Consider the following 27,258-nt stretch of genomic DNA (forward strand, 5'->3'; position numbering starts at 1 on the left):
TACCGTTATCTGAGCGAATCTCCTTAACTTGTCCTCTACGAGCCATAAAACGCCGAATTGCATTTATGCATGAATCTGTGTCTAATGACGAGGCAAGCTCAATGTGCACTGCACGAATGGTCAAACAAGTGAATATGACTCCGTATCTTTTCAAGAGTGTTCTTCCACGTCTCACCTCGAACGGTCCGAAATAATCTACACCTACTCGAGTGAAGGGAGGATCATCTGGCATCACTCGCTCTTGTGGAAGATCAGCCATTAGTTGATTTCCAGCCTTTCCATGTAAGCGTCGACACGTCATGCACTTTGCAATTACTTTTCTGATGGCTGTGTTGGCCCTCGGAAGCCAAAACTTCTGGCGTAATTCAGAGAGCATGTGATTGCGCCCTCCGTGTCCAGTCTCTTTATGTATCTGTTGGAGAATTAAATCGGTGATATGAGAATCTCGGGACAAAATAACAGGCTGTTTGTTACTTTCTGGCATAGCTGCCCGGCTCAGTCTCCCACCAACTCGTAACAGGTCATCTTGAAGTACAGGGTTCAGTTTATACAAGTGACTACTGCGCCTCATACTCTGTCCTTTGTGTAAAGCAAAAATCTCTTCTGAGAATTTCTCTTTTTGCAGAATTTGATTATGCCAAGTTCTGCTTGACCCAGTTCTTCCACTGTAAGTTGGGTATGCCTAAAGCTTGCTTTGAAACGATCAATCTGATTTTGAATCAGATGTTGACTAAAATCTAGGCTGTTCTTTGTATTAGACGCACACAGCTCTCTGCGTTTTTGACAGAGACTCCGTAACAAGGCTTTAAACTTCAGGAACCATGCCACAGCTTTTTTCAACTTAATCCATGATGAGAAGTAGTTGATCAGTCTCATGAATGGAGTAATGTTTTCTTCCACTTCTATTTGGTTTACTGTGACATTTTTGACTTCAGGATCATCTGAAGTGATGTCTGTGTGATTCAATGGAATGCTGGGCCAACACTCTTCAGGACTGTGAAGAAACTCAGGTCCAGACACCCAAGTCGTGTTCTTCACGAACTCATCCACTCCTTGCCCTCTAGAGGCGCAGTCAGCCGGATTCTTGTCTGTGCTGACATGTCTCCACTGATCCACATCAGAGTCTTTCAGAATAGATGAAACTCTGTTTGCCACGAATGTGCGGAAACGAGTGGTCTCATTTTGGAGATACCGTAGTACTACCGTACTGTCAGTCCAAAACATTGAATTTGCAAGATTCAGTTGTAGTTCTCTTCTTAGAACACCATCCATCTTGACAGCAACAGTAGCAGCGGTTAATTCCATTCGAGGAATAGTAGGAGGTCTGAGAGGCGCTACTCTGGATTTGCCCATCATAAACGCACAATGTGTCTCATTGTTTGCGTTGCGCAGGAGAAGGTAGCTGACTGATCCGTAAGCATTCTCACTCACATCCGCAAAGTGATGTAATTGAGCAAATACGCAACTTCCAAACCCTTCAGGTTTGAGACATCTTGCAACTGAGAAGTGTTCTAAAGCAGAAAGACTGACTAACCAGTCAAACCACCGCCTTTTCACATGCTCGGGTAAGTCGTCATCCCATCCAGTCCTCAGTCTACACAGTTCTTGCAGCATAATCTTCGCTGGTAAGACTACAGGTGACAAGATGCCTAAAGGGTCATAGACTGATCCAATGACTGACAGAAGACCTCTTCTTGTAAATGGGCGATCTCTAATGGTGATCTTGAATTTGAACGTGTCTGACTCGACACACCAGTTGAGACCGAGAGCCCTCTCCAGAGGAAGTTCCTCATTATCCAGATCCAAGGTTTTCATTTCTGTAGCCAGTTCAGACTTCGGGATCGAATCGAGCACTTTACGTCGGTTGCTCACCCATTTGTTGAGACGGAATCCCCCATTAGCACAGATCTTCATAAGATCCTGACACATTAACATGGCTGCCTCCTCTGTGACAACAGACTTGAGACAGTCATTGACGTAAAAATTCTGTAAAACCGTCTGAACCACTTCTTCTCTGAACTGCCCACGCTGATCTTCAGCACACCTCCTCAAGGCAAAATTGGCGCAACTGGGTGAGGATGTGGCCCCAAACAAATGCACAGTCATCTTGTGCTCGTTCAGTGTTTGATTGCAGTCACCGTCCGTCCACCAGAGGAACCTGAGTAAATCAGAGTCTTCATCAGACACCTTTACTTGGTGGAACATTGCTTCCACGTCCGCCATAATCGCAACAGGCTCTTGTCTGAATCGGATAACAACACCAATCAGACTGCTGGTCAAGTCTGGACCCTGGAGAAGTTGATCGTTCAGGGATGTGCCTCTATAGGACGCTGCACAGTCAAACACAACTCTCAATTTCTGTTTGACAGGGTGGTACACAGCGTGGTGTGGTATATACCACACTTTCCCTTTTGTGCTTCAGTTGATCATTGGACAATTTCACTGCGTAGCCCTTTTGAATCAGGTTGTCCATAAAGTCTGTATGCTCCTGTCTAAAGCAGTCATTCTTGAGAAACTTTCGCTCTAAATTGTGTGCTCATTGCTCAGCAATTGGGCGATTATTTGGCATGTTGACCAATCTGTTTTTGAGTGGTAGACATAAGGAGTAATGGCCGTCTATCAGTTTAGCAGATTCCATGACCATATCCATAAACTGATGGTCCTCTCTGGACATTTCCACTTCGTCATGCTTTCCACTTTCGGGAAAATCCATTTTAAACTGTTGTAACCACAGATTTTCTAAACTGCTCACTGATATGCGGTTTACCACTGTCTTTGTTGGCTTTCTCTTGTCTGCATGACAGCAGGTTTCCCTCCAAGGTCCGTTCACAAACCAGCCTAACCTGGTCCGAACTGCATATGGCCCATCACCAACACTGCCCACCACCTCCCACGGCTCCATAGCTTTAGGTACGTTTGCTCCAATAAGCAATCCAATGTTAGCTTCAATTTGAGGTACGTTTATGCCTTTAAGGTAGGTCCACCTTTCAATATCCTTTTGTTGTGGTATGTTTTCCTTTCCAACAGGTATTGACTTTTGCGTGAAGACATCTGGAAGATCTATGAATTCCTCACCAGACAAACTACTGATCTCCAAGCCCGACACCTTGTACGTACAGACGGGTTTCTCTTCATTCATGGTTCTTAGTAGTATGTCAGTCTTTCTCCCAGTGAGCTTCAATTCATCCATCAATGCTTCTGTACAGAACGTGGCTGAGCTACCCGGGTCCACGAATGCGTAAGTTTGCACCACTGTTTTCCCTTTCCTGGCCTTTACTTGAACAGGAACGATTGTAAGTAAACAGTCATCTTCCCCGGCCCCATTCAGCTCATAACCCTTTGATTCTGCATTAACAAAAGCAATTAAGATTGTTTGAGTTTCACTGCTTTTAGTATTCTTCTCTGATTCCACAGCTGTGTTCCTTTTCTTGATATGTAGCAACGTAGGATGAATTAGAGAACACACCTGACAACTAATTCTTCCTTTGCAGAATTTGCTCATGTGCCCTTGCTTCAAGCAGCCAAAACAAAGTCCTTTTTTCTTTAAGAACTCTATCTTTTCACAATGTGACTTTTCTTTAAGTTTACCACACAGGTCTATGGAGTGCTCACCCTCACAAAAGAGACACGTCTGCGTTGTTATCATGGAACTTGTGTTTTCACTTGACTTTGTGTTTGGCTTTTGTTTGTCCAACTGTACATAACTTGTGATGAATGATTTCTTGATTACACCTTTTCTTTGCTCTTTGTTATTGGTTTGTTTAGTTGTAGATGTTTTGGCAGCTGTGCTATCCTTTATGTCTCCAAAGATTGGATGAAGTGCAATTTTGGCTTGTTTATTTATGAACTCCACCAAATCCATGAACTTGACTCTCCTGTCACATCGTTCTTGAACATCACATGCAACACTTCTCCATTTTTCACGTAGCTTGTATGGAAGCTTTGTTACAATTATTTTGAGGTTTGCAACATTATCAAGCTCCTCCATGTAACTCACTTCAGCCATGGTATTACGGCAAGCTGTCAGAAAAAGTGAAAACGCATTGAGAGCTTCTGCATCCTCTGGCCTGATAGGCGTCCAATTCAAGACTTTGTTCATATAGGCCACAGCAATTTTGTAGTCATTTCCAAAGTATTCCCCAAGTAACTGTCTGGCTTTGTAATAACCTTCATTTGGATGCATATGAAGACAGCTCTTTATTAACTCCTTAGGCTGTCCACTTGTGAACTGCTCTAAAAAGTAAAGACGATCCTTAGGGCTTTCAGTGCGAGATTCTACGCCATGCTCAAAGGCTCTTACAAATGTATTGTAATCAAGAGGATCACCACTGAATACAGGAATGTCTAATGGTGGCAAAGTCATCATTTTCTGTTGTTTCGCTATCAACTCTGTTATAGTATTCTGACGAGTCATAACACTACAAAGTGTTTCAATTGCGTGATCATCTGTTTCATTTTTCGCTGTAAACTGATGGGTGCCTATAGGATGAGGCTGAAGAGGTACGAATTCACCACGTTCGTTTTTTGTGTTGGTGACTGGATTTCGACTTGCAAGTAATGGAATACATCCAGAGTCAATTGTCGTTGCATGCGCAGGGCTCACTTGTGATGAACGCTCATTTTCAAAATGTTCTAAAACTCTTAATTTGGCATCAGAGGCAGCAATTGCCGTCTGTAAATCTAATTCTTCTCTTTTTGATTTTAACTCTGCTTCCTGACGCTCAAGATCTTGTTTTTGTTTTAAAGCCGCTGCCTGTGCAAGCAATGTAGCTCTTTCTATTTCTGCTTTAAGGCGCACTGAGGAAGTATTGGACACTTTGCTTCCAGTGGTTGAACCACGCCTTTTGCTCCTACTGCTCAATGCAGACACAGCAGAGACGCGCGTTGTCAGAAGGATGGATGTCTTCATCACAGTGCCTAGCTTGTTCTAAACGCTCCTCAGCTGCTTTAATCCACAGTTCCACGTGTTGAATAAATCCATGTATACGACTTGCATTTGGCTCATACCAAGAGCTTTGATCCTTCTGGAATTCTTCCACATACATTAATTGCTCTAAACTGTCATTCATCTTGCTCAATTCTCCAAATGAGTCTTGATAATTCAAACGCAATTTCTGTTTAACTGTGTTCACGTTAACATCGTCTTCCATTAGTCTTTCAATCTGATTAGCTTGGCTAGTTAAATGTCCTAACTTGGCCTTTCTAGATTGAATTAACTTATGCATCTTTTCTTCAATAGCCTTCTCTGTCATTTTCGATTCTCTTTTTCCACAAACTAGATGTCCAGTAACTTCGTTCATTTTGGCAAACTTCCAAAAATAGCAAAACAAGTTGCAGCTTACCAAAACTTTTTCCACACGCAGTTAGTTACCGTTCATCTTCTGTGGACGGCTATCCTTTAGTTCCTTGTTAACGTTATCCAAACAGTCCGCGATGTCCACGAGCATCATATCCTTTCCAAAATTCCTCTTCCACACGAAGCCAGGGTTTTTCTGACTATATATTTAGGTTATTTCCACTTTGATTTCTAATTTCATAAAATAAGGCAAGGCAAGGCAAGGCAAGTTTATTTATATAGCACATTTCATACACAATGGCAATTCAAAGTGCTTTACATAAAAGAAATTAAAATAATAAAAAGAAATAAGAATAATTAAAACAGTTAAGAAAAATAAAAAAATAAAATACAGTACAGTGCAAACAGTCGGACGAACAGCGGCACAGTGCTCATTCAGTAAATGCACAGCTAAACAGATGTGTTTTGAGTCTGGATTTGAATGTGACTACAGTAGGAGCACATCTGATCTCCTCTGGAAGCTGGTTCCAGCTGCGGCTGGCATAATAGCTAAAAGCAGATTCACCATGCTTTGAGAGAACCCTTGGTATTTCTAGCTGATATGATCCTAATGATCTGAGTGATCTGTTGGGTTTATATTCAGTGAGCATATCTGCAATGTATTTAGGTCCTAGGCCATTGAATGATTTATATACCAGCAATAATACTTTAAAATCAATCCTAAATCTAACTGGGAGCCAGTGTAAAGACCTGAGGACTGGTGTGATATGTTCATATTTTCTAGTTCTGCTCAGAATCCTGGCGGCAGCGTTCTGTATGAGCTGCAACTGTCTTATGGTCTTTTTGGGAAGGCCAGTGAGGAGTCCATTACAATAATCCACCCTGCTGGTGATGAAAGCATGCACAAGTTTCTCTAAGTCTTGTCTGGAAACAAAGCATCTAATTCTTGCAATATTTTTCAGATGATAGTATGCTGATTTAGTTATTGCTTTGACATGACTACTGAAACTAAGGTCTGACTCTAGTGTCACACCAAGATTCCTGACTTGATTTTTAGTTGTTTGACCCCTAGAGTGAAGGTATGCATTCACCTTGAGAACTTCATCTTTGTTTCCGAATGCAATGACTTCAGTTTTGTCTATGTTTAACTGAAGAAAGTTTTGACACATCCAACTTTTGACTTCATCAATGCATTGGCACATGGAGTCAATGGGGCTGTAATCGTTAGGCGATAGGGCTAAGTAGAGCTGTGTGTCGTCTGCATAGCTGTGGTAAGCAATTTGGTTCTTTCTCATTATTTGGCTCATTGGGAGCATGTACAAGTTGTCACGGTTGTTGAATGCATTGTTTCTTTCTTGTCTCATGTCGTTGTGTTTATGTGTGAGTGGGCGTTGTCCCGCTCACGTGTCTGTCAGCGCTCCAGCTGATCATCATCATCATCACAATCACTGTTCACAGCTGCTGTTCATTCCCATTGCCTATATATACTCACACCATTCTCTGTTCCAGTGTCGGATTGTTTGTTGAGGTCCTGTGTTGCCGTGTCTGTGTTTCCCGTGAAGTTTGCCGTGTCCGTGTTCGCCTGCCTTGTCTTCTCGCCGTCTTGTTCCTCGTCACTGGATTCACCGCACTCAAACACCGGGATCGGGATTCTGCACTATCACAGCACCAGAGCACCACAGACCATCGGAAAGTCCCTGCACGAGCCTGAGTCGCCGCCCTTCTTTGTTCCTGTACTGTTTCTGACTTTATTGAGATATTAAACACTTTTGAGTACCTGCAACTGTTTCCTGTCTGTTCAGTCATGACAGAACAATCCGACCAGACGATGGAAGCAGCAGGTGGCGCCGCAGCAACAATGGATGACTTTGTTCGTGCAAGTATTCAAAGGATGGACGCTCAGGACCGTCATCAAGGGGATGCGGCGCGCGCGATTCAGGCTCTCGTCACGCAGGTGTCCGAGCTGACCCAGCGTTTTCAACAGCTGCAACCTCCCGCTGCGCCAGCCGCACCCGCCCGTCCCTCCCACACCACCGATGCCCGCCTCCCAGTCGGAACCACGCCTTCCGACTCCTGAGCCTTACTCTGGTGAGCCTAACTTTTGCCGGCCGTTTTTGACTCGATGCAGCATGCATTTTGCTCTCCAGCCACGGACATTCGAGAGAGAGGAGACGAAGGTGGCATTCGTTCTGACACTACTGACTGGGAGAGCGGCACTATGGGGGACGGCGGTGTGGGAGAATCAAGAACCATGCTGTTCCTTGTTCCAGGAGCTCTCCTCGGAGATGAGGAGAGTTTTCGACCGCGCGGTCGCGGGGAGAGAGGCTGCCAGGGTCTTATCAGATCTACGTCAGCAAGATCGATCGGTTTCCGATTATGCCATTGAGTTTAAGACCCTGGCGGCCGAGTGTCGCTGGAACGAGGAAGCGCAGTGGGATAGGTTCCTGCATGGGCTGGCCGACCGCGTCCAGAGGGAGATCTACGCCCTGGACCTACCCCCCTCACTGAATGGACTTATCGATCTGGCTCTGAGGGTGGACGCCCGACTTGCCCGGGTCGGACCACGCGCTCCACCCAGCCTGCCTCGTGGGGGGGTGGAACATCAGCGGTCCAGCGGCATGGACGCGGTCGGTCCCTCCGATCCCGAGCCCATGCAGGTGGGTCGAGCTCGGCTTTCCCGGGAGGAGAGGGAGAGGCGGAGATCCCTTGGCCTTTGCCTGTACTGCGGGGGAGCGGGACACTTTGCCAACAACTGCCCGGTAAAAGGCCAAGCCCGATAGTAAGCATGAGGCTACTATCGGGTGGGATCTCCGCCGAAAAGTCCTCATCTACATCCACCATCCTCCCGGGAAGACTTAGATGGTCTGTCCACGATCATCACTGCACCGCACTGGTGGACTCCGGGGCCGAAGGTAATTTTATGGATCGCACCTTTGCACTACAGCTTCAAGTCCCACTCAGAACACTCCCCCAGAGAATCACCGTACATGCACTCAATGGACAGTCACTACCCACCATCTCCCAGGCCACCGAGAACATTACACTCATCATCTCAGGGAACCACGCAGAGACAATATCATTCTACATCACGGACTCCCATCACACCCCCATTGTATTGGGTCACCCCTGGCTCAATCAACACAACCCCCGCATTGACTGGAAACAAAGAACCATATCAGCCTGGAGCACTGAATGTCATAGTTCTTGTCTTGTGTCTGCCTGTTCTGTTGTCTCTGTTCCTGTGTTGCAGGAGGAAGCAGTGGATTTATCAAACGTGCCCGCGGAGTACCGTGACCTGAGGGAAGTGTTCAGTAAGTCAAGGGCTGCTTCTCTTCCTCCGCACCGTCCCTACGACTGTGCTATAGATTTACTGTCAGGTAAGTCTCCGCCTAAAGGCAAGATTTATTCACTCTCGGTTCCGGAGAGGGAGGCTATGGAGAAATATATTTCTGATTCTCTAGCATCCGGGTTCATCCAACCTTCCTCATCTCCGGCGGGGGCGGGGTTCTTTTTTGTGGGGAAGAAGGATGGATCGCTGCGACCTTGTATTGATTACCGGGGGCTGAACAACATCACGGTAAAGAATACTTATCCTTTGCCGTTGATGTCTTCAGCCTTCGAGAGGTTGCAGGGAGCATCCATCTTCACAAAATTGGACTTACGTAATGCTTATCATTTGGTTCGTATCAGGAAGGGGGATGAGTGGAAGACTGCCTTCAACACCCCTAGGGGGCACTTTGAATACTTGGTCATGCCTTTCGGTTTGTCCAACAGTCCCGCAGTCTTCCAAGCACTCGTCAATGACGTGCTGCGAGACATGATCGATCAGTTTATTTATGTTTACCTGGATGACATTCTGATTTTTTCCTCGTCTCTCCAGGAACACGTGCAGCACGTCCGACGAGTTCTCCAAAGGTTGCTAGAGAATGGGCTTTTTGTCAAGGCGGAGAAATGCGCATTTCATGCACAGTCGGTCCCTTTCTTAGGACACATCGTGTCGGCTGAGGGTATGCGTATGGATCCTGACAAAGTTAAGGCTGTGGTAGAGTGGCCAAACCCAGATTCCCGTAAGGCCCTACAGAGGTTTCTGGGGTTCGCCAATTTCTACCGGCGTTTTATTCGCAACTTTAGCCAACTAGCCGCACCTCTGACTGCCTTGACCTCCCCCAGAACTGCGTTCAGGTGGTCGGAAGCAGCCGAGACTGCTTTTTCCAACCTCAAGAGCCGCTTTGTTTCGGCTCCCATCTTAATCGCCCCTGATTACTCACGTCAGTTTGTGGTGGAGGTCGACGCGTCAGAGGTGGGGGTAGGCGCAGTTCTTTCACAACGCTCACCTTCAGACAACAAGATGCATCCATGCGCGTTTTTATCCCATCGCTTATCACCAGCTGAACAAAATTACGACATTGGCAACAGGGAGTTGTTGGCGGTCAAGTTAGCCTTGGAAGAATGGCGTCATTGGTTAGAAGGGTCCGGGGTACCCTTTATCGTCTGGACGGATCATAAGAATCTGGAGTACATTAGATCCGCTAAAAGGTTGAACTCCAGGCAGGCGCGGTGGGCACTTTTTTTCGGCCGATTTGATTTTACCCTCTCGTATCGTCCGGGTTCCAAAAACATCAAACCCGATTCTTTGTCGCGTATTTTTGATCGATCCGAACACGCACCTACTCCCGAGCGTATTTTTCCTGAGACCCTAATTATCTCTACGCTCACTTGGGAGGTCGAATCGAGAGTCAAGAAGGCTCTAGAAGGGGTAACGCCTCCGATCCGGTGCCCACCGAACCGCTTATTTGTGTCGGAGGAACTACGTCCAGACGTTATTCGGTGGGGTCATTGTTCTAGTCTAGCCTGTCATCCAGGAGTTAGTCCAGGGTTCCCACGGGTCCTTGAAATCCTTGAAAGTTTTTGAATCTGAAAAAATGTTTTCAAGGCCCTGGAAAGTTTTTGAAAATAAACATAAATAGAGACAGGTGCTTGAAAGTGCTTGAATTTATTTTGTGCAAGAAGTTTTCTGGAAATAATTCCATATTCACTCCAGTCCCCTAATGTGTTATTTTGCCAACACTTAATGGCCTTTGCATACTAGCTTGCTTGATTTGCACTAGTTACGCGCATATACGCGATACGTTACCAGGGTTTTTCCTGCATAGAGAATTATGAGGCGGCCGCCTTCGTCTCTCGACAATAAAAAATAACTAGGGAATCACCGAAAACGTGAGGATGATTCTGTTTTATTTCATTTAAAGTAAATGGTGATTGATAGCCTATGGTTGATAATAATATAGTCCTACCTAATGTACTGACGGTAATAATGTAGCGCTGTTGAGGCTCGCGCAGTTATTTATAACATATTATAGTTAAGAAACAATATATAGCCTAGGCTACACGCGACCAGAGAGCTGTTTGCCTGAATGCCATCAAGATTGAAACCGAGACTGATTTCATAACAGTTCAATAAACAAATAGTTAAAATTAAGTCACTTACATTTTAGACGCAATGACTGTTTTTGTTCTGTTTCAGCAGCGAAAATAGTCCCAAACAAAGATCACCGCAGAACCAGTGCGCATGGCATGCAGCAGTTGTTTCATTACTGAATGATTCAGCGTTTTGAAAGAATCGGTTGAGTCAAAGATTCAATTACCCATTCATAAACTGCCTCATTCTGAATAAATCAGCCTTTTGAACGAATCGTTTGAATGAATGACTCACTGACTCGCTCATTAAGACGGTCGCCTGCCGCCTCCTACTGGCGGTTTAGTTTTATAAAGTATCATTCTTTTCAACATTCCTTATTTGTATATTCAAAAATATTTAAAAGAATCTAAATTAATACAGTTATTATTTTTCAATGTAAATTATTTAATTGAATTGGTAACAGCCTAGTGTCTTATTATATTATTTGATCAAATTTAAGAATTTGAAATGAAAGATGGAGCATACATTTAATAAAATTAGGGGAAAATGCCCTTTATAAAAGGTACAAAAAAGTAGTGTATTCAAACAGTAATGTAATGAAAGATTGAAACAACAATGAAATTAAACAATTTAAGTTTGAAGGGAGTACGGTAAAGCCTCTGTTTAGGCTATTAAGGAATTATGTAATTTTGCCAAAAGAAGAACTTTTATTTTAAATAAATGTTCATTTTAAATCAGCCTACTTCAGTGTGATATGTTACCATACTATCATGCTTAACAGTGAGAATCTGAATAATTGTAATGTGATGATCAGATGCAGATATCTAAATCAAAGAATATAGGCGGTTTGCGGGTGGATTATCTATTTTTAACAGTGGATTTGGGTGACTCAAAGTGCACCAGATTAATGAATTTATCTTTAAAATGTACAAAATTTTCTTACGGGGGGGCATGCCCCCGTACCCCCCTAGAGGTAACAAGCTCAAACAATGTGGGAAACACAATAGGCTATGTGATGATCTACAAAAAATACAATTTTTATTATCTTATTATTAAAATACATTAATAGGATTGTACCACCTCCGCCTCATATTGAGCAAGGAAAAACCCTGAGTTATGTTAAGTGTTTCCCGCATGAGGTACTTGCCATTAAGGTCACGTGTGCATGAAACTATGATGGTACCTCATCGTTTGTTGTTGGACAAAACTAATGTGTCCCCGCATTAAGTCCTTGAATTTGAGGGTATTGGACCTGGAAAGTCCTTGAAAGGTCCTTGAATTTGAAGTCAACCAAGGTGTGGGAACCCTGTTAGTCGCACCCTCTATTTGGTCAGACAACGATTCTGGTGGCCGCTTATGGCTCGCGACGTTCACGATTTTGTTTTGGCTTGCTCAGTTTGTGCTATTGGTAAGTCTTCCAATCGACCCCCAGATGGGTTACTCCAACCGCTGTCGGTGCCTTCGAGACCCTGGTCCCATATCGCTCTAGATTTTGTTACCGCCCTCCCACCCTCCCAGGGTAACACGGTAGTTTTAACCGTGGTGGACCGATTCTCGAAGGCAGCCCACTTTGTTCCCTTGCCCAAATTACCCTCAGCCAAGGAGACAGCGGTTGCTGTCGTTAATCACGTCTTTCGGTTATATGGCCTCCCGACAGACGTGGTTTCCGACAGGGGTCCCCAATTTGTGTCCAAATTTTGGCGAGAGTTTTGTAAGTTACTGGGGGCGACGGTCAGTCTGTCTTCCGGGTTTCACCCTCAGAGCAATGGTCAAACTGAGAGAGCCAACCAAGACCTGGAGAGAACCTTGCGTTGTACGGCTGCCAGGAATCCTTCCTCCTGGAGTCAGCAACTGCCTATGGTGGAGTACGCCCACAATTCGTTGCCAGTGTCAGCTACGGGCCTATCTCCTTTTGAGTGTAGTATAGGATACCAGCCACCGGTCTTTCCTAGTCTGGAATCCGAAGTCGCGGTCCCCTCCGCTCACGCCTTCGTCCAGAGGTGTCACCGCACATGGACAAGGGCCCGTGAGACTCTCCTCCGTGTGCGGGCGCGCACCAAGGTCAAAGCCGATCGCCACCGGTCTAGACCTCCCGTATATGTCGTCGGTTCCAAAGTGTGGCTTTCTACTAAGAACATTCCGCTCCGCTCCGTATCCAATAAACTGGCTCCTAAATTCATTGGCCCGTTTTCTGTCACCAAGATTGTTAGTCCGGTGGCAGTCCGCCTCAACCTCCCTCCAGTGTACAGGAGAATTCATCCGGTATTCCACGTGTCCAAAATTAAACCCGTTTTTTTTTCCCGCATTAATCCGCCTGCCCCGGTTCCCCCACCGCCGCGACTCGTAGATGGGGAACCATCCTATTCGGTCCGTCGCATTATGGACTCTAGGCGGAGGGGACGCGGATTCCAGTACCTGGTGGACTGGGAAGGTTACGGTCCGGAGGAGAGAAGTTGGGTTCCGGCTCGTGACATCCTGGATCACTCTCTTATCGATGATTACAATCGACAGGTAAGGGAGTCTGGGAACGCCGTGAGGCGTTCCTAGAGGAGGGGGTACTGTCACGGTTGTTGAATGCATTGTTTCTTTCTTGTCTCGTGTCGTTGTGTTTATGTGTGAGTGGGCGTTGTCCCGCTCACGTGTCTGTCAGCGCTCCAGCTGATCATCATCATCATCACAATCACTGTTGACAGCTGCTGTTCATTCCCATTGCCTATATATACTCACACCATTCTCTGTTCCAGTGTCGGATTGTTTGTTGAGGTCCTGTGTTGCCGTGTCTGTGTTTCCCGTGAAGTTTGCCGTGTCCGTGTTCGCCTGCCTTGTCTTCTCGCCGTCTTGTTCCTCATCACTGGATTCACCGCACTCAAACACCGGGATCGGGATTCTGCACTATCACAGCACCAGAGCACCACAGACCATCGGAAAGTCCCTGCACGAGCCTGAGTCGCCGCCCTTCTTTGTTCCTGTACTGTTTCTGACTTTATTGAGATATTAAACACTTTTGAGTACCTGCAACTGTTTCCTGTCTGTTCAGTCATGACACAAGTTGAACATGAGTGGCGCAAGAATTGAGCCTTGAGGGACTCCGCATGTCATGGATGTCCACTCAGACTTATGATCTCCTATACTCACATAATAACCTCTCCCATCTAAGTATGACCTGAACCATTTTAGGACTATCCCAGAAAGCCCCACCCAGTTTTCCAGCCTGTCCAGAAGTATGTTATGATCGACAGTGTCAAATGCGGCACTGAGGTCGAGTAACACCAGCACTGATAGTTTGCCTGAGTCAGTATTTAAGCGAATATCGTTTATTATCTTTATGAGCGCTGTCTCTGTGCTGTGGTGCGGTCGGAAACCAGACTGAAAATTGTCAAAGTATCCATTCGAGCTTAAGAATTTGTTCAGCTGATTGAAGACAACTTTTTCAATGATCTTGCCTATGAAAGGAAGATTTGAGATTGGCCTATAGTTGCTTAATATGGTCTTATCCAGATTGCTCTTTTTCAGGAGGGGCTTGACAACTGCAGTTTTCAGGGAGTTTGGAAAACTCCCAGAGCGAAGTGAGACATTTACCACTTCTAGAAGATCTGCTTCTAAACTGTTTAACACACTTTTGAAAAATGATGTGGGAAGTGTGTCAAGAGCGCATGTTGATGTTTTAAGGTGCTGTACAGTTTCTTCCAAAATTTTGCCATCAATTTCTTTGAAATCAGACATAGTAACTACTTTCTCAGGTGGTTTGATCTGTCTGACCCCAGGGCAACTCAAGGATGTGCTGATCACCTTTCTGATATTACTGATTTTCTCAGAGAAGAAAGAAGCAAACTCACTGCACTTGTTCTCTGAGAGCATTTCACTGGGAATCTGGCTTGGGGGGTTTGTCAGTCTCTCTACAGTTGCAAAAAGAGTGCGTGTGTTGTTTAAATTGCTATTTATAATATTTGAGAAGAAAGTCTGTCTAGCTTTGCCTTGTTCCATATTGAAAGCATGGATGCTGTCTTTGTAGATGTTATAATGGACTACAAGTTTAGTCTTCCGCCACATGCGCTCTGCTTTTCTGCATTGTCTTTTCATATTTTGCACAGCTGTTGAGTTTCTCCAAGGTGCTTTTTGTCTGCCACTCTTCTTCCTGACTTTCACAGGAGCAATATCATCAATTACACTTTTAACTTTTGAGTTAAAAGAATCAAGGAGAAAATCAACAGAGTCTGCAGATATGCTTGGTGTTAAGGATATAGCCTTCATAAATAGTACACTAGTGTTCTCATTTAAGCATCTCTTCTTGACAGACACAGATCTAGCTTCAGTGGCAGGAGAAATCAATATATCAAAGAAAATACAGAAATGATCAGACAGTGCTACATCCTTAATAACAATCGATGAAATGTTTAGACCCTTACTGATAAGTAAATCTAGAGTGTGTCCACGATTGTGTGTGGGTCCATGTACATGCTGAGTCAGATCAAAAGTTTTTAAAACACTTTTGATTTCTTTTGCCATATTGTTTTCTGCATTATCTATGTGGATGTTAAAATCTCCAGCAATGGCAAAACAGTCAAACTCTGAGGTAATTGCTGATAACAGTTCTGTAAAGTCCTCAGCAAAGGCTGGAGAGTATTTTGGAGGCCTGTAAATAATGATAAGTGAAATGCGTGGAGCACCTTTTAACACAATACCCAGATATTCGAAAGAAGGGTAATTCCCAAATGATATTTGCTTACATTGATAGATATCTTTAAAAAGAGCAGCTAGACCCCCACCTCTCTTAACAGCTCTGCAGACACTCATAAAAGTAAAGTTAGGAGGGGCTGTTTCATTGAGGATTGTTGCACTAAAGCTGTCTTCTAGCCAGATTTCATTTAGAAGCATAAAATCCAGGTTGTTTGTGGTTATTAAATCGTTGACTAGAAGTGATTTATTTTTAAGTGAACGAATGTTTAAAAATGCTAACTTAACAGTCTTACTTTTTGTCCCCACATCAATCTTACTTTGACGTGTAATAGGCACCAGATTAGTTAGGTTTGCTGTACGGCTATTGAAGGCCTTAGACTTTCTATCTTGTAATAGAACAGCAATAGAGAAAGATACCGGCACACTGGGTTCCCGCTTGTTCTGTAAACATTTGAGAAAGTTACTGTTATCAGAGCGGGGACCCAAAACACATCACTGAGAGCTGGTATCAGTTGTTTTTGGTTCACCTCGAGCAGATGGAGGAGGGTGTGGGCCCTTGCGTTGTGGCAGAGGCCGAAGAGCTCTCACAGGAGGAGGGGGAGGGGGAGCTGAGCCCGCAGGCTTTGGTGGTAATGGTGCCTGTCGTTTTTTGGTTGGTATCTGGGGGCTTGCAGCAAAAGAGTGGGATAGTCTGGTTCCAGCATACACCAGTTCTTCCATTTTCTGTGAGAAACACAGAAGAGGCGAGGCTGGAGAGAGGGATAGTGTGTCTGGTGAAAGGGGCTGTTGCTCTGGTGTTATAGGAGGTTGTGATATGCTGTCCTGGCTTCCCTGGCTGTTTTCCAGGAAGTCGTCCTTGGGTGCTGAATCTTCAAGCAGTTCTGATATGTCTCTCTGTGGGCAGGGCTCAGCTGAGATTGTGTCCGTGAGCAGAGGTTGTTGTGGCGGAGTGGTGTTATCATTGTCCTTGTGTGATATGTCAACCACATGTCCATTTTGCTGCTGAAGTGAAGTCCCGTGGTCATTCATACTGTGTCCAGGTGTGTGTGTGCCGTTCAGATTGAGTTGATTGGCACAAACTGCAGAAGGATGATTGAGGGAGAAGTAGATATTGTCCTTTAACACTCTTGAACCAAGTTTGTTTGGGTGATGGCCATCCCGATGAAACAGTTGTCTCTGACTCCAGAAAAGATTGAAATTGTCAATGAAGTTTACTCCTTTTATATTGCAGGTTTTTTGCAGCCATGTGTTTAGCCCAAGCAACCGTGAAAGCCTGTTTGTTCCTCTTGCTGGGAGAGGTCCACTGATGAATGTTTGAACTTTCAGTCTTTTAAGTGTTTCAAAAAGTTCATTGAAATCCTTCTTAAGGAGTTCTGACTGCTCTTTATGAATATCATTCTTCCCCACATGAATGATGAGTCGATTTGCAGTCTTATGTTTCATCAGAATGTTTTGAAGTTCCCTGTTTACATCAGAAGTTGTTGCTTGAGGAAGGCAGCACGTAGTTGTATCCCTGCCGCTAATGTGTCTGATTATCGAGTCCCCCACTATCAGAGTCCTGCGCTCGGCTGCGCTCTGAGCTGAGTGCCGCTGTCTGCTCGACCTTGAGCGCCAGTTAGCATCAGTGTTATCTACTGGCCCATTCAGTCTGTGTTCGATCATATTCATCACATTTGGGGATTCCTCATTTACATTCATTAGTACTTCAAATCTGTTCTCAAGATGTATAGGGGGTGGTAGAAGACCGGTGTTTGCAATCCTTGTCAGAGCTGTATCTGGGGTAGAGGATGCTACTGCGGCAATATGTGATGCTCATGACAATCTGATGTCTCGAGTGCCTTTGGGTCTCGCTCCCTGTTTGTGCCATCGATTAGTAAGTCGATCGGCTTGTTTCTCTACCTGTCGAGGAGCACTAGTTTCATGGGACTCACCGGTATGCTGAGGGTGTTCATGACGAAGCTCTGTTGTGTGCTCCGTCTGGTTTGATGGTCCCGTAAGTAACTTTGTTTCGAGAACTGCAATCCTTTGTAAAAGTCTGTGGCAGTTAGTGCAGCAAGTAGATTCCAGAAGAGGCATTTTCTCTTATCCGTATGAATGTAGGCAGTTGTGTTTTCCTTTCCCGGAATGTAAGCTGGTCGGGTAAAAGAATTCTGCGTTTTTGTAGTAATCCAAACTTTGTTGTCTGAGCACTGTGCTGTTTGCTGAAGTTAAAATTAGGTGATAAAAGGAAATAAAATATAAAAATATAGGAGATAAAATGTAAAAGCGATAGAGCAAAGCGCGGAGCAGTGAGCAAGAGCGTCCGAACAGTAGCTGAGCAGGAAGTCAGTCCTCATAAGAGAGAAGTCTTGTGGCTGACGCGTGTTCCAGGATGCAAAAATAAAAACGAACTCTTTCTCTTGAATCACGGTTGCAGGTTTATTTTAACAAACAATATGTGACTTCTGTATATACAAAATAAAACGTTCCTTCCAAAAACTGACTCGTGCACATGCACGTCTATAAACTGACAGGAAAAACACGGTCAGAAAAACCGTGCGACTCCTTCTCCATCAACCCTTATCCTTTTTACTTTTTGCACCGTCGTTGTCTACGTGCTTAAAGTGGCAGTACTTATTGAAATTACAAATGCAACGCTAAAATCCAATTCTTAATTATCTACATTATAAATCCTAAATTATGTGGATCATGAACAAAATGAAATATCAAATATAAACTTATTTTACGTTCTTGAATGTAAAACAAACATTTGGCACCTACACTACAGTTTCCATCTTTGTAACTGTGATATACACTTTAATATAATTATGTAAATTTAATCTAAATTAAAGGGGTCATATAATGTCATTTTTGTACAAGCTAATATGATTCTTTAGGGTCTAAATTAAAAGTTTGTAATATCCTTTAATTAAAAATTCTCATTAGTATTGTAAGAAAACACTAATTTTACCTGGTCCAAAACAGCTCTGTTTTCAGCACGCCGTTCAAGTGCATGTGTCTCTAAATGATAATGAGCTTTGCTCAGCCCGCCCCTCTGTTCTGTGCATACACCGTTTGTAACACAATAACGCAATAACCATAACGCGTCGTTCATTATAAACGTGGGATTATGAACTATATTGAGAACGTCATACATAGAAAACATGTCGTAATGTACCCTGAGTGTAAACAGCCGCATTCATCGTGAAGCGTGCAAGCGATTTGCAAAGATTAATATAAAGATTAATATAAAGGTTAATAAAACGTTACACTCACTTCAGTTCTTCTGGAGGTGCAGCAGGAACACGAATAGTTGGTCTTAGCAAATAACCAGCTTTTTACTGACCTCATTTGTAAAGCAGTCTGGTGAAATAATTCACGCAAACATGGAAGCATTGACGTTGATCGTGGGGAATATTTCCTTCGAAAACAAACTCAGCCACTGCGTCTTCAGCGGCTCGGATTTAGGAACATCAACAATATGACTGCTGTGTTCATTATTGCACCACAATCGCTTAAGACGCCATTCTACTCAGTGCTCCAGCTATCAACACTGAACGCGCCGGTCGGCACGTGCTATGATTGACAGCTCGCTTTTGTGACGTCACAAAATCGAACAGCTTGATTTGAGATGGGAGGAAACATATAAGAAGATAAAAAAAGAAAAACACTGGATGGATTTTTATTATTTTATGATGGTTGTGTACAGGCACTGCCAACACACATGTCAGTACAATCAACTTGTAAAAGTGCATGTACCATTATATGACCCCTTTAAGCTTTGGTACCGAAATTGGTACCGAGAACCGTAGGTTTTCACTGGTATTGGTACCGAATACTGAAACTTTGGTACCGTGACAACACTACCTTCACCTGTTGTCTTCATTATCATCTGTGTATTTAAGTTCTCCCTTCTCACTCTTCAGTTGTCGGTCAATGTTTGTGTTAGCACTCTGTTTGTGCACTAGCACACTGTTCCGTGTATTCTTCAGTTTAAATAAATATTGAGTATTTTGGATCTCGGCCTGGAGCTTCATCTTCTTCCACCCTATATATATATATATATATATATATATATATATATATATAATATGCAAATAATACTGTAAGATGATATTTAAATGATAATATAATGAAATGCAATGATGATTGAAAGTTGAACAAATAAACCTTCCTCAAAAGCCTGATGATCATATTTGGGACATTGTAACAAGATTAAAAAAATAAATAATAATAAATGTATGTATAATCAAGTAATCTAAAGTAGCTTAATTCCAGTAAGGGTTCATCTTGCAATATACAAGACAATATTAAAGTTATTCTTACATTTACTTCAATAAAGATTTCACAGCAAAAAGACAAATGAACCATGAGCTGAAGGTGAACGTTTTAACAATGATTCTAAAATGCATTTTACTTACTAATAAAAGTTTGAAATATCAATCAGATGACAGAAGGCATGTAGTCGATTTTGTGAAAGTTTTGATCATGTCGAAAATTTACTGATGTGTTTACTGAATTCCTAGAAGGAAGCAGTGATTACAGCTGAGAGAGATCATGTCGAAGGGTTTACTGAATTCCTAGAAGGAAGCAGTGATTACAGCTGAGAGAGAGTGAGCGCTTACCTCGCCTGCTCTTGCCAAACATTCAGCCGCCTGCTGATCTGTGAATCCCTGCAGTCTGGTGCCGTCCACTTCCAACAGCCTGTCTCCTGACACACACACACACACACACACACACACACACACACACACACACACACACACACACACACACACACACACAATCATCATTCAAGTGACTCAACCAAACCGACACATTCTTTTATCCATTTACTAAACTAAATCTCAGTGCAGATCCATGACACTTTCCTCAGTCTCTGTAATGGCAGTAAGAACAGTAACATGCACATGTACCTGTCTGGATTCGGCCATCTTGTTCGGCCACTCCGCCAGGTACCAGACTCTTGATGTAAATCCCCCCGTAACGGAGACCTGTGTTCACTCCTCCCTGTGGATTCAGACATCAAGACACACAGTCATACCTTTGAACTTCTTTTGATAAGAACCCCTTGTGAAAATAAGTGTGCTTGATTGTATTAAATGTGTACTTTTTAACTGTGCTTAGATAATATAATATTAATACAGCAAAAGGCCACTTGAGGGTACACTTTCATGCCAAGATTTCTTTACACACTTTTAGAAGTCACTTTGTAGAAATGTAAAATCTACATTGAAATAATTGTTTTAATATTTATTTTGTCATGCTATAAAGTACACTTATTTTGATGTGCTGACTAAACGCACATGTAAAGGCTTGATTACAATTTTAACTGTAGCGTCTTCATCGTTACAAATGTGTAGTTACAAATAAATGTAAATAAATTAAATACAATTTTCAACAGAATTGGCATTAAAGTATATTTTAGTTTATCATGAATGATAGTCACTGTTCGTCAGTACACTTTAGCCATATTTCAAATACTTTAAGCGTAATTATAAAATTACATGTGAAGATTTACTTAAGTCCTACTGGGTCACTCTTAACTTCAACTCATTGCATTTAATATACATTTAAACTACAATACATTTGGTAACACTTTATTTAACAGTTCCATGTGTTACATGTACTTATCATAGTAATAACAGTAAATTATGCATAATTACATGCAACTAACCCTCCTAACCCTATAGTAAGTACATGATGTTAATTAATATTACTGAGTACTTAGGTTTATAATTACACTATAACAATGACACCTTAAAATAAAGTGTAAACATACATTTTAATCGTTTTGTAATTAAGATGCCCTTAAGTGTCCGAAAACATTACATTCAGATCATACTTAATAATTTTTTTACAATTATGCTAAAGTGTGCTTTTCACAAGTGACCTCCCAAGGTCAACATGTACAGTAGCAGCAGGCGAGCACAGAATAATGGATTCAGGGTTGGATTTCGTGTCTGACCGGACGGCCTTCCAAACTCACGGACATTTAGTACAAAAGCCTTTCAAGCTACTTAACCCCATTTAGACAGATTAGCCGTAGCATGTATAGCCCTGTGCTTCCCCCTCCCGCACGTTTATATCCAGAGTCATGTGACCGCTCTTTCTCTTTGCCGTTTGGCAGCTGATTCTGTTTGACCTTCTGTGATACTACTGACCCTGTGGAGTAGCAGACGTACAACAGCTAACTCAGCTTCACCTGTGTAAATGATTTCGGTGGTGCTAAGGTTGGCTTCTCTGACAAAAGAAAAGAAGTTTGCGATTAGCTTACTTGTTTTAAACTATAAATATAAGAGTATACATTCTGTCTACTCATCAGAGATATAACTAAAATTATACTTACTTGGCTTATATGGAAAAGTATACAGAAAAGTCTAAGTACATTTGGCCTTAATTGGTGCTTAATTGATTAAGATATACTTAAGAAAAGTACAATTACGTATTCTAAGTATACTTGGCATGTTTGAGTGAATTTATAGTTATACTGTTAGTTTACTAGCTACTAACTCCTCTTTAGTTTATAAAAGTACATTTTGTAGTTGTATAGCTGCAATCCTAAAGAAACACTTGTGTATACTAGATGTATACTAGTTGAGCACTCAATTTAAAGTATACTTTTTTTAAACTAAAAAGTGGGCCAATTTAGTCCCTAGAAGTATTGAAATAGTACACATACAAGTATACTACTAGTACATTGAATATAAGCACGCTATATACTACACTAATATACTTGGCTACATAAAGTATACATGGAAAATATACTTAAACTTAAAATGAATTTAGGGTACGTTTACACGACAACAAATGTACTAAAAATGGAAAATATTTTCCTTTGTGTTTTTCGCGTACAGACGACACCATTGTCAAAATGATTCCCATTTACACGAATCCTCGAAAATGACTAAAATGTATTCCGCTGCCAGGCCAGAAGTACTGTGACCGCCAACAACATTTTCACACAGAATAACATCATTGAGGAGGCTGACGCTTTGAAAACCAGTCTCAGACGCTTCGAGATAACTTTTGTGGATTCCGATGTGGCAGCGGCGGCCATGACGGCTGATGTCTATAGGCTATTTTTTCCAATATCCACACTATGCACTATCCATATACAGATCTGCAGTGACAGACTTCTGTGTGCTGTTATTATTACATAATTATATTTTGCAGGAGCACATAAGTAATTTCTTTCTTCTGCTCCCCACGCACAGATAACACACAATAACCTCCCTCCCGTATCCGCACTCAGCAATTCAAAACGTGTCTTATGAATCACTCTTTTGCGTCGGGTCCTGAGACATTTTTAGTTGGAACTAATGAGCATGAACAATGAAAAGACAAAATTGACAACAAGATAAGACAATAAACCAATGACACACGAGACAAAAGAACCAATCAAAGCACTAAATGACCAAAAGACAAGATCACATGAGGGGCAAGGGAAATCCCTTTCAACATTTTCACATCATTGAGGAGGCTGACACTCACCAGGAAACAAGACTATTAAAAATCTAAATAAAAGACAAGAAAGCATAAACATAACCAAAACCTAAGACAGCCGTGTCATCTGAATTCCTATTTTTTTATTTAAAAATGTATACGTGCCCACTTTGTTTAGTCTCAAAACCTATAAAACAGTGTGCTTACAGTGATACTGATGCCCAGACTACCTCCAGATCTCTGAAGCATCACAATAAACTCTTCAGGTCTCAGGCTGATCAGAGACGCTGACCTGGAATAATCATCCTGTTAAAACAAACAGAGAGAATGGACACAACTATTAGATATGATCTCTCTCATATGTACTCACACACACACACACACACACACACACACACACGCACAGACGCACGCACACACACACACACACACACACACACACACACACACACACATATGGGTGACAGGCACATACCAAAATAATTTTAATGTATTCTAAAGTGTAATTTATTCCTGTGATCAAAGCTGAATTTTCAGCATCATTACTCCAGTCTTCAGTGTCGCATGATCTTTCAAAATTATTCTAATATGATGATTTGCTGCTCAAGAAACATTTATGATTATTATCAGTGTTGAAAACAGTTGTGCTGCTTCACATCTTTGTAGAAATCACAGTGCAGTAACTAATGTTAACAGATGCAAATTTTGATGATAAAAATGTAAATGTTTAATTGTTTAAATGTTTAAGATTAATAAATGATGTATTGTTCATTGTTAGTTATATGTTAACTAATGTTAATAAAAGGAACCTTATTGTAAAGTATTACCCTTAAATCCACCTTAAAAATATGAATTATTACATTTTAAAAACATTGATCTAAACAGTGAAATAGTCATGAACCATACCATATTTCCTAATATAGTAAAGAAAAAAATAGATTTATTTGTTGAATGTATACATTTTATAACTCTAATTTTCAAAATTAAGCTTAAAGTGTCATTTAAAAATGCTTATCTGTGTATTTCGAACTTATAAAACACTAAATATGTTTTATGTATTTACATAAAATATATAATTTCTTTAATAAAAAATTTTAGGCCAAAATTACCTATAGATAAAGAAACAATCATGCATCTACACAGCACAAATATATAGAAACATTCATAGAAAACAAGGCACATTTCCCCAGCCTCTGGAGGAACATGTTCAGTACCTGTGCGTTTATAATGCGAACCTCAGGGATGTGAAGCCTGCTGGAGCCTTTCGGGGTCATCATGACACTGACCAGCTCATCCAGGTACTCGTCCCCTGCTCGACTGTCAGCCAGTAAAGTGCTCTGCGACGTGTAGTTCCTCTCCGCCAGATGACCAGCGCCTTCACGCTTAGACAGAGCTGATGATTTCACAACGCCAGTTTCATATACATGTATGGTTGCATCTTAAAAATTCTAATTTATTGATTAAATAAAACAAAATAAAAGTTCTGTTTACAATATGTTTATCATTACATCAGTCTAATATTGTGTTATTTAAACTGAAATGTCTGCCTAAATGGATTTTTTTTTAACTTTAGAAATCGAGTAGAAATTGTCTTGATAACTTGGCGAGTGAATTTCTAGTTCCCAGCATGCATTGCATAGGACTGGATAAGGAAAATAATTGATACAAAAAATGTTATTTTAAGTTGTTTTTATTTATTTATTGTTATTATTCTTGATTTTGTGGTTACCATCATGCTGCTCATGGTTAGTTTGTGTTTGACAAACTACATTGAGCAAATGAGCTGATGCCTTACTTGTTTATTACATTTACATAATAAATAAGTTACATTTAACACATCCTATGTTAGTTATTATGCATTGGTTTGGTTCTAGGGTCACCACTCAGTTGTGTTGAAATTAGTTGGAACTACTTAATAATTTTGTAGAATAAACACAATTGTTTGAGTTGATTACTCAAAATTTAAGTTCTTTTAAAACAATGTACACTATAAAAAAATGAAGTTGCAAAGATTATAGGAGTATGTTTTACAAGAAAACACTCTTTCAGTCTAACAAATGTCAAGTTTATATCAATGTGTCTCTTGCCGTTTCTTATTATTTATGAAATGTACTAGCAATATCTGAGTGAAATTCTTTTCAGTGTAGGAAACATTTTTTTACAACAATTTTTAGAGTGTACTGATGTTATATCACACGTGTAGCAGAATATAGCTAATTTAAAAGCATGATCGTACCTTTTGGCTGCGAGACGATAAGCTCCACCTCACTGGAGCTGTTCTGCATGATGTCAGCGGCCTCGCTAAAGGACATGCCCTCCAGACTGAGCTGGTTTAGAGAGATCAGTCGACCACCTGACGGAAACATGGAGCTCGCCTTCACAAATGTTCATACAGCGACTTCTGAGGTCATGTCTTGATGTTATTAACACAAAATAATCTGATGATTGTAAGGATTCACCTGGTTTGATGCGTCCATCTCGGTCAGCTGGGCTTCCGGGTACAATGGATGCAATATAGATACCAAGGTCCAGTTTCCCAGTGTTGTCTTCTCCAACAATAACAATACCTAGAGGCAAAATGAAGAAAGAGTGAATTAATATTCTGTATGGATACTGTAAAAGCATGATGCTGCTTGTACTTTTATTGTGTTTAAAGGTGCTCTAAGTGATGTTGGGTGATGTCACTTCTTGTTGACGTTTAAAGTATTGTCAAACAAAACGGAGGCTAGCTAGACCCTCCCTCCTCCTCATCCGCACACTAACCCCCCAAACCCCACCCCTAAATCATTCCTGTCAGTTATTGGCTGGAGCAGTTTGTTATGTTTTGTGGTGCGGGTGAGCCCAGTTTGTTTCTCTTGCTGTTTGTGGAGCCTGTGGTGTCTACAGAGACCGTGTTTTTTTACAGTGTGTTCAGGGGACAGGCAGCTAGCGGATGGTGAGGAGATGTTTGCTGTAAGTGACAAGAAATGTTTTTGCCTAAAAAACGCGCGACATCACTTAGAGCACCTTTAATGTTAAAGGGTTAGTTCACCCAAAAATGAAAATTATGTCATTAATGACTCACCCTCATGTCGTTCCAAGCCCGTAAGACCTCCGTTCATCTTCGAACACAGTTTAAGATATTTTAGATTTAGTCCGAGAGCTTTCTGTTCCTCCATTGAAAGTCAATGGACGGCATACTGTCCATGTCCAGAAAGGCAATACAGACATCAAAGTAGTCCATGTGACATCAGTGGCTCAATCTTAAGTTTATCAAGCGACGAGAATACTTTTTGTGCGCAAAAAGTAAACAAAAATAACGACTTTATTCCACTATTCATTTCCTTCTCTCAGGGCCTCGAGCTATTGCACGTAGTGTTTTTGCGCAGCGCGTCTGTGTTGTATGTCACACGTAGGCTCACTATTGGCCGACGCTGGTCATGTGTGATGCGTGTGACGTACAACCCAGACGCGCTACGCAAAAAAACTCTATGTGAACTCACTCGAGGCCCAGAGAGAAGAAGACTAAATCTAAAATATCTTAAACTGTGTTCCGAAGATGAACGGAGGTCTTACGGGCTTGGAACAACATGAGGGTGAGTCATTAATGACATAATTTTCATTTTTGGGTGAACTAACCCTTTAATATGTAAAATTGAGGTTTACTTTATCCATTTGTGTTTAATGTTAATATGTAAAAAATATGATGTGTTGGGACTATCTGAATCATTTTTGTTGCATGGATAATTAGTTTCCAGCATGCTTTCCATTGGACTGGATCAGGAGAGTAAATGTTGAAATGAAGTGTTATTTGAAGGGGACTCATTATGCTCTTTTTCAAAGGCTTGATTTTGTTTTTGGGGTCTAATAGGTTATCAAAAAACACATTATTTTCCCTATTTTCTCCATTGCTGCAGCTCCTCTCTTCCCAGTCTGTCAGTAACGCTCTGGGGTGCATTTCCCGAACAACGACGCAACTCGCTGCTTCACTACCATAATACGATGCATCGTTGAAGAAATCAACTAGCTAGTCACGACTGTTTCCCGAAACTGTATTGTCGCAAAGTGGTCGTTCAACCACGTTGGTTTATGACGTCACGCACGTGGTGGAGTAATAACTTCTTTTAATTAATCTGTTTGAGATCGAATTAACGCTAGATGTTTTGCTATAAATTACAGACATGACATCTGAGGACTATTTCTCATTTTTCTCAGTTATTTTGCTTTATTTCCAGATTCAGTCATAGGCTCGTTCTTACGCACTAGAACACGTTTGCACATGCGCACTCTTCAAAAACGTGCTTTAAATCTCTTGACAAACTAAAAGACGTAAATGACATTTGTATGTACTCTAAATAAAAGACACAGGTTGTACTGAATGTCAGCTTGCTTATTTTGCTCAAGATGAGGATTCATTAAGTCCACATGTCATGCAAACTAGAAACTCTGCTTCTAACTACAG

The 27,258-nt window shown here is 41.9% G+C and overlaps 1 protein-coding gene across 1 annotated transcript in view; it reads right to left on the reverse strand.

Moving 5' to 3' along the window:
* Window positions 1–27,258, reverse strand: part of frmpd2 (FERM and PDZ domain containing 2) — a 69,649-nt gene that overhangs the window by 13,152 nt on the left and 29,239 nt on the right. Inside the window, exons 19-24 of the mRNA XM_081393724.1 lie at window positions 25,277–25,384; window positions 25,054–25,170; window positions 24,032–24,210; window positions 23,025–23,123; window positions 20,288–20,381; window positions 19,997–20,082 (exon numbers count right to left, since the gene is read on the reverse strand). Of these exons, the coding sequence (XP_081249850.1) occupies window positions 19,997–20,082; window positions 20,288–20,381; window positions 23,025–23,123; window positions 24,032–24,210; window positions 25,054–25,170; window positions 25,277–25,384 (683 nt within the window). The remainder of the gene's footprint in view (window positions 1–19,996; window positions 20,083–20,287; window positions 20,382–23,024; window positions 23,124–24,031; window positions 24,211–25,053; window positions 25,171–25,276; window positions 25,385–27,258) is intronic.

Source organism: Scardinius erythrophthalmus (assembly GCF_964197995.2).
Source record: "Scardinius erythrophthalmus genome assembly, chromosome: 18".
Classification (NCBI taxonomy): Eukaryota; Metazoa; Chordata; class Actinopteri; order Cypriniformes; family Leuciscidae; genus Scardinius; species Scardinius erythrophthalmus.